Source organism: Microchirus variegatus, assembly GCF_963457635.1.
Source record: "Microchirus variegatus genome assembly, chromosome: 8".
NCBI lineage: Eukaryota > Metazoa > Chordata > Actinopteri > Pleuronectiformes > Soleidae > Microchirus > Microchirus variegatus.
The window spans coordinates 18572848-18585457 of NC_139809.1; the positions used below are offsets into that span (position 1 = coordinate 18572848).

Consider the following 12610-nt stretch of genomic DNA (forward strand, 5'->3'; position numbering starts at 1 on the left):
TCAACCTGTCCTCATCATTCACCTGTCCTCATCATTCACCTCTCCTCATCATTCACCTGTTCTCATCATTCACCTGTCCTCATCATCATTCACCTGTCCTCATTATTCACCTGTTCTCATCATTCACCTGTCCTCATTATTCACCTGTCCTCATCATTCACCTCTCCTCATCATCATTCACCTGTCCTCATGCATCTGTCCTCATCATTCATCTGTCCTCATTATTCACCTGTCCTCATCATTCACCTGTCCTCATCATCATTCCCCTGTCCTCATTATTCACCTGTTCTCATCATTCACCTGTCCTCATTATTCACCTGTTCTCATCATTCACCTGTCCTCATTATTCACCTGTCCTCGTCATTCACCTCTCCTCATCATCATTCACCTGTCCTCATTCATCTGTCCTCATCATTCATCTGTCCTCATTATTCACCTGTCCTCATCATTCACCTGTCCTCATCATCATTCCCCTGTCCTCATTATTCACCTGTTCTCATCATTCACCTGTCCTCATTATTCATCTGTCCTCATCATTCACCTGTTCTAGCGAAGTACAGTAATTATTTAAATACTATATTACAGTACTTGTATGTACCAATATCATATTTATTTACTTTGTCCATAAAGAAGTCGTCATAGACTGACGTCCACCTCTACAGACACACTCGTCTGCTGCAGTCACATTGACTGACGGTGGGTGTGTGGTGCTGTGATTGTGCTGCAGGTGTTGGATCCAGGCTCACAGGGGGCAGCGTCAGGGTTGATAGAAGGCGACCTGATCCTGGAGGTAAACCAGCAGCCAGTGGCTGCAGCTGGACATGGACGAGTGGTGGAGATGCTGAAAGAGTGTCCTGTGGGAGCTGAGGCAACACTGGTTATACAGAGAGGAACAGGTGAGAGAGAGAGAGGAGAAACTGTTTCCTTGTTTCTCTTGTGCACTGCTTATGCAAGCGTATGCAATGTCACCACAGTTGTGTTGTGGTTTTTTTTGTGTTTATATTGATGATGGGACTGCTGTGTTGAGTCAGTCACACTTTACATCGCTTGCAACAATAATGTAATAGTATGGACATAACTTTTAAAATAGGGAAGTATTGTTAGGGTGCTGCCATCTTATTTCCATAATAATCTCAAATCGCTCACAGGTAACAATGGAAAATATGTTTGGGACATACAGGAGAATAGATTTTCACTGACGGTGACATCATTACTAAGCTGTTACTTGTATACTACTGAAGAAATAACATGACATTACTGTAATATTAAAACAATACTCTTACCATGTTGTTATTGTGCTCTAATGTCACATGTGACTGATAAGTTTTCTCCAGCAAAGATCCTCCTCAGTGGAGTTAAAGTGTGGACTCTGTAAAAATGATGAGTCATGCTCCGTAAACCATTCTTTCACACTTTGAGCCTGATGAATCCTGGCTGCCGTCTTGGAATATGCCCGAAAAACTTTGTCATTCACTATATTAAGGTTGTCAGCTGACCATTTTCTGGGCACATTAATGTTGCTGAACTTTGACCCCGAGCAACTGAAGCAGAGCCAGATCACAAACACAAGTCCACACAATCCAGTAAAGTAGAGTTGTGTTGTTATAGACATCATAAGATTTATACTACAGTGTAATATAGAACACTGACATTGATATTTTCTTTTTCTTTGTCAAGCACAAATTCTACAAAATAGCCATGGTGAGTGACAGAAATGTTAACTTCTATACTTTTAACCACCTGCACAACTGTGAGCACATATAGAACCACAGTGTATAGATTACCACCCAGTAACCAGCTCATGTGTGTAGTATTTACCAACCAGAAGTTTGCTGCTGTGCTTTGCTATGCAAACTAGACTAGTTAAAGGCCCAGTATGTAATTCATTCCAAAATTAATATAAAACAATTTTTTGTTAGAGTAGTGTTTAAGTGTACAGTCTCTTGATTATGAAGTGTTGTTTTCATTACCCCAGGATGTGTCTTTTAGATTTATATCAGGGCTCAGGTCAGCTTGACGCCATTTTGGACCACCATTCTTTTTTACCATAGCCCACAACAGGCTACGAGCACAATGGAACTTCCACCTAGCAACCGTGGCTTTTGGTACGCTGGGCTGCTTCAGGTCGATTGTGTTGTCGTTGGGATTTCCCGAAGATGCTAGTGAAGTGCTAAGTCGTAGAGTGAGAATTTATTCCTAAAACTAGCGGATTTCGGATGCAAGAGAAACACTTATCGCATCAAAAAGTCAGAACGGCAGCCCTACATTGTTGTGAACCCCTTTGTACATTTCAAATTATACTATTCAGATTCAGATTTTCAATGCAATAATTCGAATTAAACAATACAAATTCAGATTATGTGATTCAAATTCAGTTTTTTAATGCAATTATTCAAATTCAAATATAAATGATTCAATTTTTCTAAGTTTTAAGAACTTTTCTCACTCATGTACATGAAGAAAGTCTTTCCTGAGACTTTTCACACTGATGGTTTGCAGCTTGTGAATCATGCTAAGCTTCTCTAGAGGAGTCCAAGAATAAAATATTAAGCTGGAAATAACCATGACGGTTCCACTTGATCTATTTTAAATAATAATAACATTAGTTGTTAGGGTTATCAAATTATGGCTGTGCCAATTAATCAGTGATTGCCTTAATTACAAAATGATGTGTCAAGTTGTTAAATGTGAATATTCTCTGGTGTCTTTGCTCCATAAAAACAGATGAGAAATCCTTCAACCTGAATCATTTTGTTTTGTGGACAAAACAGGGCACGAAAGAACATGATCTGACATTCATTATTATGATCATATTATGTCTAGAATTAAAAAAAGGTTATTGTTTTCTTAAAAAGTGCTTCACTTATCAGTTAGTACTTAATGAGTAGGGTCACTAGATTATTGCAAAACGGGACTTTTTCAGTCTCCAGAGATAGAAAATGTAGCTTTAATGAAATCATCTTTGTTTTATTTCATGTGCGCTGAATCACTCACACAGAAACGTGTGTTGTGTGTCGTAGCGTGTTTTTCTCCCTCCTCCTCCTCTAAATGCACCTTTATCGCCAACATGTCAGTGATGTTTTCCACTGGAGCAGCACTGCAGCAGCACTGGGGGGCTTTAACGCGGGGAAGTGTTTTACGATAGTGCCGCTCTGAAGCGGTTGAAAATTTAACACGCAGTGGAGAGTTGGTATGAGAGGAGGAGTTAATCTCTCTGTTAGGTGTAGTGCAGCTCTGTGGGCTGAGATGGCAGCGACTCTGCTGCAGGGAAAGTAGTTTTATTCTCACTGGAGCCACTCGTGTTCCAAATAAATGAGAGTGTGTGGCTGGCATAATGCTCGGATTTGTTGTCTGTGCAGAAATGCCGTTTGCTGTTTGAAGCTGGGTCACAGGCACTCACTACCGACAAAGCTTGCTGTAATCTGATTGATTAGATCTTGAGATATTAGAGCCTGTGTGTGTTTTCCGCTCACATCCATTTAGATTTTTAAGCACACTTGTATTAATATTGTCACATCCCTTTTTTTCGCTGTAACAAACGCTGCTCAACGTCACCATTAACGTACGGCCCGTGCTTTGTTTTTCCACCTGTTGTACTTGGATTCAAAAGAAGAGACGACCACAGGCCCCTGATCTGAGAGCATCAGTCAAAATGGAGTTGAGGCAAAGCAGGAGAAGAGCCAGAGAACATTTCATAGCTGGGAAGTTTGAAGTGCAGCGCTTTTGTAATATTGCCAGAGCGACATGGAGTGAGGCCATTTCCCCTTCTCTCCTGTTTCCTACAAGCTTTGCCACCTGCAAGGAAATTAAATTGCACAGTGAAAGCTTTATTTGTTTGACATGTGCTCGTGCACTCATTTTCTTGAAAGTGGTCTGGTCACAGGGTGAAATTTGACTTGATAATTACCTGCGGCTGCCTGTACCACTGAGTCCATGTCCATTACACACACACACACACACACACACACACACACACACATAGTCTGGTTTCCATGACTTTAGGGGACATAGCATTGACTTTCATTCATTTCCTGGAGACGTAATCATAACTACTACTGGCCTAACCCTAACCTTAACATGTAATAATTAACGTTATGAAGACTTGCTTTTTGTCCCCACAAGGGAGACAAGTCCCTGTTATGTGACTGTGTAAACACACGTTGAGGTCCCCACAACATGAGTGATACTGCAGACATAATTACATAACTAATAGACGTAATGCATTCACTAGCCTCTCTTACACTAACCTTAACCATCACAACCGAGTGCTTAACCCTAACCCTAAAACCAGGTCTTAACCCTGTAAAAGCATTTTAAAGACAGAAAAAATGTCCTCACAATAAAAGTTTTTTTGGATCTCACAAAGACACACACACACACACACACACACACACACACACACACATTGTTTAACCTCCTACAAAGACACATTGAGCGGTTCACAGCTCTGTGCTCGCTCAGCTTGTCAATAAGTCATTAGTATTTCAGTGGTTCTTCAGGTAAATTAGCTGCTACTAACAAGAGTTCATTAGGGACTGATGATTAGATTCTTACCCTTTTCTCCTCAAACTCGTGGATCTTTTCCTTAAAATTCAAACAAAATGTTACATTGCATTCAACTTTATTTCTGCTGCATAATCACTTTTGACATATTGAACTTTTTACATATTAAAAATGACTCAATCAGCATCAATCAAAAGCAACTGCACGAGCTCATTTTCGGGGTGTTGTCTACAGTCGTTGGCCTTATCTTGCGCCACCCAGTGGGCACAGGAAGCAAGGTGTTGGGAACTTTTCCCATGGGAACTTTTATTGATAAAAAATAACATAAACTAATTAAACCAAGGAGAAAAAAAGCAGATGTCTAAATAGTTTTTAGTCATGTTTGTTGTGATTTAAATATGTTGTAGGTGTTCTTTTTATGCCGTGTCTCCTCTACATGGTCCCAGCACGCCTCGGCACAGCTTGACTCCACGGTTTAGCTAGTTTTCTATTATAATACCTCCTCAATGTGGGCGGAGTCATCACTGCACAGCTGCATGAAACTGCTGTGGTTTCGTTTTACACACACTCATAAACAAGTGACTTGTAAAGCAGTTGTTTTCAGTGTAACTGACAGAGGTGGAAAAAGTACTGAAATATTGTATTCAAGTAGAAGTACCAATACTTTGATGAAATATTACTCAAGTAGAAGTAAAAGTAGTTCATTTGAAATGTACTTTAAGTAAAAGTTACTTAGTTATTTTACTTGTTACTAAGTACAATACTTGAGTCAATACACACTCAAGTAAAATGCAAAATGCTGATTTTAAATTGGACTTAAAGGGACACTGTGTAGTATTTATGGGTTTATATAACCCATAAATCCACTTTTTTATACATATTATGTGCTCCTGCATTGTCTAGTCGTTGTATAATAGTTTTTGTTTCATTTTCATAGTGTTTCAAAAAGTCATGTAAAATAACATGGTCGCGGACCGCGGTTGCATAGCCACTGTTAGCAGCGAAACGCCATGTTTCTACCGGAGCCTGTAAGGACAAACGCGAGAGAACAAATCAAGCGTCTCTTTACTTGTAGCTGAAGTCCCGCCTCCTCTCTCTCCGCTTCGTCTGCTACGGCCGCGGTAGCTCGCCCTCTCCCTCACCTCACGAACCTCATCTGCTGACACGGAGTAAGACGACGAGGACGACATTTGACCGGCTGAGGACACTGTAGCGCTCAGGGAAGGGAGGGGGTGAGCAGAGGAGCAGTTCTTTGTTGTAAATTTCAGCCTCTCCTCTAGATGGCACTATAAACTACTTACTTCACCTTTAAAAAATACAAAATACACAAAAAAACGTATTAAATACAGTAACTTGAGTACATGTATTCCGTTACTTTCCACCTCTGGTAACTGAATAACTAGCAGCAGTTCATTGATTGGTTCAGTACTTCCTCCATGACCGGAGCACAGACTCCGTCTGACACAGTCACTGCAGGGTTTGTGATGCGGCTCGCTGGTCACGATCACAATCAGCAGTGGTGTCCCTAAATACACCAGACTGCTCTGTGAATATAGAGATTTTAGACATTTCCCTGGTAATTGTTGGAGATTAACCCACATTTGTAGGATTGTTACGTCTTTTTAACTGATCTACAGTTCGGTATTGTTCAGCTTGATTCTGTGTCGGACGTCTCTTTCTGTGACTGACCAATCAGTAACCAGCAGTCTGACGACGTCACACATAATATCAGCTCAGCTCGCTTGGTACCTCGCAAGAGCAGGTACTTAAAAAAGTACCAGCATATATGCAAAATAACCACACTGTGCCGAGGCGTGCTGCCCGCAATTGGAAAAGCGGCTCTCGTCTGCCTGCTTGACTTATGTTCTCTATGTTGTAATCTCCCTTTAACCAGGGACGAACATTGCATATATGCTAAAGCTAAAGCATCAGTTAAATTGCATGCCATCCGTGTTAAATAAAACAATAAAATAAAGTAAACATTTAGTTTTTATGTATTTTGTTTTGACAGTTACAAACACACTGGTAAAATCAGCAGTGCAGATCAGGTTCTTGTGGACAGGGAGCAGTTCTCAGAGCAAACTGTTTGCCAACTGCAAATCAGCAGTCAAAAACTCCATTCTAATGGAGTTTGTCCAAGTGTTGTTGCCAGGGCCACTTCTGGTGCAAATCAAGTCCTGCCGCAGATCAGGCAGTTGGTTGGCGTGTGGCTCTCAGTGTGGGGGTGCGAATGTTTTGTCGCTTTAATTTGCATTGTTTCCAGGATGATAGCGGAACAATAAAGAGATTATATATATGCGTTGTTTTCATTGCTTATTTTTCATGGGTTCTATTTAATTAGGGATGAAGGCAGTCAGTCTCATCTGCATCTCAGGTTTAGCTCATGGTGGTGTGACAGGGATTATTGTTGCAGACTCACAAAGACAATAGCTCTTGATCCTGGGACATGGGTTAGTGAATGCTGCTCGGTGCTTTGATGATTTTATGCCCATTCTAATGTCACCAGCTACTTTACTGACAATTACTGGATATGCATTGACAAACTGTTGCCTTGTGCATGTTTAGTGAATTATACTCTGTCACTTGATTGAATTAAAGCTAATAAATTCGACTGAGTGTGGTAAGCAGAACAAATGAAGTGTTTGCACCAGGGATAGACAACAACTGTGTGTATGTGTGTTTGTGTGTGTTTGCAATGCAGAGCCAGAATCTGCCACCTGGTGGTTAACACTGGCACAGACAAACTCATTCCTCTAAATGCCGAGCCAAATTTAACAAATAATGTCCTGAAGATGATCTTCTCCTTCAACCTCACCAGTTTAATCAAACGACTCAAAGTAACGAAGGATCAGATGAAAATCTCTGTGTGTTTCTCTTTACTAGAGAAAGGACACTGTGACTCAGACCTGCAAAATGTCAGGCGTGTTTATGCATGTTGGTGTTTGCAGATGATTACAGATGTGTGACTGATAGCAGTGGTGCTGTGTGTTTGTGTGCGTCTGTCCCTGTGTGTGTGCGACTTCTGTGTGTTTGTGTTTGTGTGCGTCTGCCCCTGTGTGTGTGACTGCACGGCTGTAGCGTGGGCGCTCTGCCAGAGTTCCACTGAGCACTGCTCGTGTTCACAGCCCCCTTTGCCGACATCCCAGTTTTGAAGCAGAGCCAGCCACAGAGCGGAGAAATTGTTTCCGGCACCAATGAGGATGCACATCATGGCTGGTTCAGAAAAGGGTGTCTGGCTGCACAAGCCAATCACGCTGATCTGAAGGCCATCCAGAACTCAGCGGGCTAGTCTGTGAGGCCGGCCTGCCAGACTGCCTGACCGCTGACTCGTGAGAGGAGCCACATGAAACCTCCTCTCTAGCACTCATTCATTTGTAGTTCATCAGCATGCACACGAGTGTGCCACACATCCGGCACATATGCCCATGAACTGAATTAGCATTTAAATTAAGCTTAAATGCATTGGTGAGGATGACACTCCTCTTTAATATGAGTGGACAATTGCCTTGTAGCTTGTACTTATTCCCTTCAGTGGGTCATTAAGAAGAGTTTCATGAGAATATTAGAATTCCTTCAAAGTGTCCCTCAAGGCCTGTATTCCCTGCAGAATGTGGTTATTAGTGCCGGCTCTTCACAAAGCCCTTCCCTCTGCTGCTGCCTCTGCTCCAAAGTCATTTCAGCACCACAGACAGCTCTCCTCAAACCTCACTTCCTGTTTGTGTTTTTCACATAGTGTGTTCGGCCTTTTATTTTTCTCATCTCTCTTCATCGCCTTAAATAAATGAGAAAAAAAAGGACAAACTGTTTTTATTTTGTCTTGTACTGGAAGTGATCTGTTTCAAATTGAAATCACAATTCTAATTTAGTTGCTCTGTTTTTCATTGCTCGTTTTTCATTCTTGCCTTAGAGTAGTTCATATGTTGATGGTATCTCGCGTGGCTCCGTCTTGTTTAAAATCAATAATATAGTAAACATTGGCTTACACAGTTAGACCGCAATCGCTCACAGATTTTTCAGCCACTCATCTCGTAGTTGGAGAGCGTTACATTAAAGAAATATATTCAGCAGAGACGCTGCCGGGGTCTGCTGTGCTTGATGAGTGTGTTTATGTGTTTCTATCCACATGTGTATGGACTCATATTTACATGAGCACAGTTTTAACTGAGCCTCAGCAGCATAAACATGGTGTATGTCTTTGATTCAGCCGAGTCGCAGGGGAGCTTTGGTGATGAGATTGTTCTGGAGTGCTCCCTTTTTTTTCTACATTTAGATAAAATATGACTTAGAGAGAAATGTGTGTGTGTGTGTGTGTGTGTGTGTGTGTGCGTGCGTGCGTGCGTGCGTGCGTGCGTGCGTGCGTGCGTGCGTGCGTGCGTGCGTGTGTGTGTGTGTGTGTTTCTTTGTTTTTGCCAGCAGCTAATGATGTAATTATGTTGAAAACAAACGCAACAACCAAACTCGTTTAGGAGGAGTTCCACGAAACAAAGTTAAAATGGAGGCAAAATGAGAATATTAACGTTCACATTAATGTCCCCTCTGTAGTTTCCATTATAGTTGTTCATGTTTGTGTATTTGTAATCAGATATATTTTGTTTGTTTGATAAGAATCTGACAGATTTAGCGAGTGCTCTCTCTCTCTCTGACTGCTGTTTTCTTTCTTTCCTCCTCAGGACACATCTCTCCATGGAAAGCTTCCAAACAGGTAGACTGATTGAAGCAAATGTGTGTCTGCTTGTTGTTTGTGTGTTTGTGTGAGACAAAAGGAGAAAATGTCCATCTGTTATTTGTTTGTGGAAGCAGAAAGGTAAGACGGCAGGGTAGGAGATCCGTGTTTGTCAGTCATGTTGCGCTGTCTCCGAGGGTTTGACTCTTGTTTTATTTTGAAAGGAACAAGCCTCGTCTGACCTGCTTATGAGTTTGATCGCATCATAGTGAAACTGCGACGGTTACTGCCTGTTCGATCACCACTCATTCATGTTATTAGGGCCAATTCCAATTCCTATCTTAACCCTCAAGCTCAACCTTTAATCTTAACTGGCCCTCAAAACCAAGTGTTGAGGGTTATTTTGTCACTTAGAAATGGGACAACCCTTAAATGCAGATACGTCTTCAGACTGTAGGGGGCAGAATGACGAGAAAACTGCGCCGAGTCTGTCAACTCCAAAAAAGAAGAAGAAGAACACATTTACGTCAGGATTATTTATTACGATCCGTTTGTCAGTCAAGTTATTAGGTTGTCAGTTAGTTATAAGATGATACTCATACAAATACCACAACCACGGACATATTCAGCTGACAGTTACCACACACCACGACTTATTGAAAAGTAAACCATAGCAAACGATCACGTGTCCGCACCGGCCGGCTATTGACAAAAGATCGTAAAATTAAAATAAATGTTACGCAACAATGACGTCAGTAATCCATAATATGGGCCTAAACTAAGATAATACAATGGTTTTCATGATTTTTATATCTCTATTAACAAAGAAAATACTCAATTTGTAGCGCACTCTTTTCGCTGCTTTCTTATCTGAAAACACACAATGCATTCTGGGTAGCCCTTGCTCCCAAGGGTGGTCTCGGAAAATGTCAATATTGAGGGCGATACAGCCCTTAAACTTAACCCTCAACTTAATTTTTCTGAGAGTCGGGACAGCACTTGCACTAGAGGGAGCGCGCATTTTTGAGATTGAGGGTTAAGCAAGGAATTGGAATTCACCATTAGTCTCATTTCAGTGACTCTAAAAGCATGTCAAATGTAGGGACGGCAACCCTGAGTATCTACTGACACTAATGTCAGTCCGATAGTCTTTTTACAAATGTGGATACACAGAGCAAACATGACAAACGTGCATCCTCCGCTCACATTTTAAACACATTATGTTGGTGACGTGGGCAGCCAAAAGGAAAACAGAAGGGAATTGGGCCTGTAACTGGAGGGTTGTTACTCCTAGTGCCGTTACCAAGCCTGGATAAATGAGAAGGTTGCATGAGGAAGAGCAGCCAGTGTAAAAATCTCTGCCAAATCAAATATGCAGATCATTTGCTGCCTAGAGGGGGAGACGCTGTGTGTGGTGTGTCCTTCTCTATAGCCTGTTACTAACTGAAACATCATGTGATGTTTAGTGACTTTTTACTAGGGAGCGATGAGCAGATACACCATGACTGAGTATTGTATCTGCTCATTCCTCCCTAGTAAAAAAAAAGTGCAAATCACACACTTCACATTACAGAATATTCAATAAGCAGACCTCAGTGAAACGGCGAGTTTGAAGTGCTGTAGCCTCAAAAGGTTGATCGTGGCTAATCTTACAGAGTCACAGGAGCAAGGAAATTAAGCTTAAAGGGCCGTTATGTTAAATATGCAAATCCACAGCATTAACATGCAAAATGGATACCGCTGTTTGCATTTGAGATACTGGGACAGCGTTGCCCTCTCGTCCTCATTCTCAGACTGGAAAATGTAAACAAAGAGCTGCACTTAATCCTGCTAATAGATAGATAGATAGATAGATAGATAGATAGATAGATAGATAGATAGATAGATAGATAGATAGATAGATAGATAGATAGATAGATAGATAGATAGATAGATAGATAGATAGATAGATAGATAGATAGATAGATAGATAGATAGATAGATAGATAGATAGATCAGAGTGGTTTATTATTATACAGTAAATTCAGGTTAGAGGCATCAGATTGCTGTGTACAATTACAATGATATTCGTGTTATATTCTTGGGATGCATCAAAGTGCATAATGCTGTCATATCAAGCAGCAACCAGTCAACAAATAACGTCCGTCTGGTTGTGCAGCACTCTGGGCTTGTTGCTGCATAGTTAAAATAGAGCGGAAAATCGAGTTTCTAGTAAACACGTTTAGTTGATTAGCTCCAGTTGTTTTTGTGACATGTTTTTAGTTGAAAATAGTCACACTTTCGTATTTTTCTTTGTTTCATTGATCCAGCCGACACTTATAAGAAGATTGCTGTGCATAGAAAGCGTCAAGTTTTAAATCTTTCTCTGTTGTTTTCCTTGTAGTTGACTGAGCAGTGGGACCCACATGGCAGCCCCCAGGCAAACCTGTCTGGCCCAGTGTTGCCGCCTGGCACGTCCTTTCCAAACCAGCCACAGCACCGCACCTCTGTGCCCGACTCAACTGAGGGCTTCGACCTCAACAAACCGGATCCGTATGACCTTTATGAGAAGTCCAGGGCAATCTACGAAAGCAGACGTGAGTTCACTTTCTACAGTGTAGTTCAGGGCACCAGAGAGCATCGTGTCGCACTCAACATGGTGACCTGTAATCCACCTTTAATCCACCTGTAATCCACCTGTAATATCTGTGTCAGGTCCCGAGTATGAAGAGGTGGAGGTGCACCTGCTGAGGGAGAAGACTGGGTTCGGCTTCCGCATCCTGGGCGGAGACGAGGCCGTGCAGGCTGTGAGTCCGGACGCCCGTGACAAGGCTCGTATGGGACGGGCTGGACCTCACACATTTTTGACCTCATATACACCGACCTCGTCTGACCCACACACCTAACCTCATCTCACACTCTTCATTCAGCCTCAGTTCACAGGCCTGGGACAAACTAAAGCTATGCTACTGTTTAATTGGACCGCTGTCCTTGTCCTAGAATACAAACACTAGCAGGGAATTGATTTATTTAGTCAGCCTCCACTCTGCTGGGTGGCAATATGCCCTCCCCCCCCTCCTTCAGCCTTTTAGTATTATATGATTTCTGAGTCCTTTGACTATCCTTGAACTTTGAGATAGTCATTTATTTGTGCTGGCAGTACATAAACTCTCATTGTCATTCTGGATTTGGTCATGTTTATCTTGCTGTTTTCCTCCAGAGTGAGTCTGACTAAATGTATAAATGTTGTAGTATTCACATTATCTGTATTTGTACAATTTTAGTCAAGCTAAGGTGTTTACATCTTACCATGTTTGGGACCATGTCGGCTCGGTTGTAGAGCGAGTTGTGGGTTTGATTCCCTGCGTCGGTCGTCTACATGTCGCTGTGTTCCTGGGCAAGACACATGACGTGATGGCACATGATGCCGTTGTTGACATTGAGGTTACACACCAAGATATATCA

At 41.8% G+C, this 12610-nt stretch overlaps 1 protein-coding gene across 1 annotated transcript in view; it reads left to right on the forward strand.

Annotated features, from left to right (window-relative positions):
• magi2b (membrane associated guanylate kinase, WW and PDZ domain containing 2b) overlaps positions 1-12610 on the forward strand; it is a gene marked incomplete at both ends in the record, with an annotated part of 135880 nt that overhangs the window by 108744 nt on the left and 14526 nt on the right. Inside the window, 4 exons of the mRNA XM_083894162.1 lie at positions 728-896; positions 9174-9205; positions 11550-11742; positions 11861-11952. Of these exons, the coding sequence (XP_083750288.1) occupies positions 728-896; positions 9174-9205; positions 11550-11742; positions 11861-11952 (486 nt within the window). The remainder of the gene's footprint in view (positions 1-727; positions 897-9173; positions 9206-11549; positions 11743-11860; positions 11953-12610) is intronic.